Source organism: Otolemur garnettii, unplaced genomic scaffold (genome assembly GCF_000181295.1).
Source record: "Otolemur garnettii isolate 467f Iridium unplaced genomic scaffold, OtoGar3 scaffold00048, whole genome shotgun sequence".
Classification (NCBI taxonomy): domain Eukaryota; kingdom Metazoa; phylum Chordata; class Mammalia; order Primates; family Galagidae; genus Otolemur; species Otolemur garnettii.
Window position 1 is genome coordinate 12,879,030 of NW_003852443.1, and position 1,524 is coordinate 12,880,553.

The 1,524-nt window shown below is 42.0% G+C and overlaps 1 protein-coding gene across 3 annotated transcripts in view; it reads right to left on the reverse strand.

The window, feature by feature from the left end:
• Positions 1 to 637: 637 nt before the first annotated feature.
• Positions 638 to 1,524, reverse strand: part of CDCA7 (cell division cycle associated 7) — a 12,474-nt gene continuing 11,587 nt past the window's right edge. Inside the window, exon 9 of one of the 3 annotated variants that reach the window (XM_012806187.2) lies at positions 638 to 1,084. In XM_012806187.2, the coding sequence (XP_012661641.2) occupies positions 1,054 to 1,084 (31 nt within the window). In that variant the 3' untranslated portion in view covers positions 638 to 1,053. The remainder of the gene's footprint in view (positions 1,085 to 1,524) is intronic. The other 2 variants (XM_003791510.3, XM_003791509.3) reach the window with 2 other exon arrangements.

A 1,524-nucleotide genomic window follows, 5' to 3' on the forward strand; every position in this document is an offset into this window, starting at 1 on the left:
GGGCTGGTGTACTACTCACCGAGCCGCAGGTGCCACCCCCATATACTAGTTATTAATATCAAGGTTTCCATGCAAAATGGTCCACAAATTTATTTGAATTGCCTGACATAGGAATTGAAATAAACTTCGCAAACTGCAATTCTACTGAAGTCCCCCCCACCCCCGCCCCAGTTTTTGGCCAGGGCCAGGTTTGAACCTGCCACCTCCGGTATATGGAGGTGGCGCCCTACTCCTTTGAGCCACAGGCGCCACCCTCTACTAAAGTTTTAAACCAAGAATTCCAATCAGCCTACTCCTGAAGTTTCACCATTCTAATTTCTCAAGATGTCTTTCCTATTAAGTTCAAATGTAACACTGTCCTCAAACCTTTGGATCATGATTGTGTACTAGCTGGATGCACCACTTAACCTTAGGGTAGAAGAAATTAGCAGCAACTAAGTCTCAACTGTATAGTAAGTACCGTGCATGGAATACTTGCATGAGAGGCATCTGAAATAATATACTGTACAACAATTACCTAATTTTTCCACATGATTTTAAGACTTTTGTGCCTTGATTCTGTTAAAAATGTCAGCTACTTTGAAGACTAAATTATACTCATTGTTTTTATGTAAACAAGTTAGAGGACTGTTCTCTGAAATTCAATAAATCTAGTTAGTTCACTCAACCACTGTGTTTCTAAGTGCTTGGGTTTGATGGGTGGATTCTAGAGCTATTTCAACATCCACTAAATCAAACGCACTTCCACAAAATTGTCACTTAAAAGGAATTCAGAAACTAAGCCGCAGAAGGGGACCATCAGAAATAGAGGGGAACGCTATGAGGTGGGACCTCACGGGAGAGGAGAAACTGCAAGAGGGCAAAGTATAACCAGTGATATGCCTTCCGTGATGCCCCAGAAACACATGTGTCTACTGAGACTAACTTGACTGGAGTTTCCTTTGAAACAGACTGATCAAGATTCTTGATTGAGGTTTCAATCAATGACAAAACTGAAAACTTTTAAGAAGGGAGATCTGAGAAGTGGAAGGCAGGCATCAAATTTTCCAGATCCTATGCTTGCATTTCAAATTCCTGTTTCAGACTGTGAAAAGAGAAAAGGGAACATGTTCGGATATAGTTTTCAACCTCAGAATTCTCTTTTGAAAGCCTAATTCATTAAAAAAAAAAAAAATTTTATTGAGCTGGAACATGCAGATGATCACGTGTACACACTTTAATGTGTAACTTGAATTATATACACACCTACCCAGGTTACCACTGCACAAGATATAAAATGTTCCCAGCATGCCCCACATGCCCCTTTCTAGTCAATACCCAGCCTGCCAGAGACAACCACCATCCTGACTTCAATTACCTTTTTATTAAGATATGAAAGAACGTAAGATTCAGGTGCAGAAGAGAAGAAAAAGCAGCGGCTCGGCGCCTATAGCTCAACCGGCTAAGGCGCCAGCCACGTACACCTAAGGTGACGGGTTCGAATCCCCAGCCCGGACCCGCCAAACAACAATGACGGCTGCAACC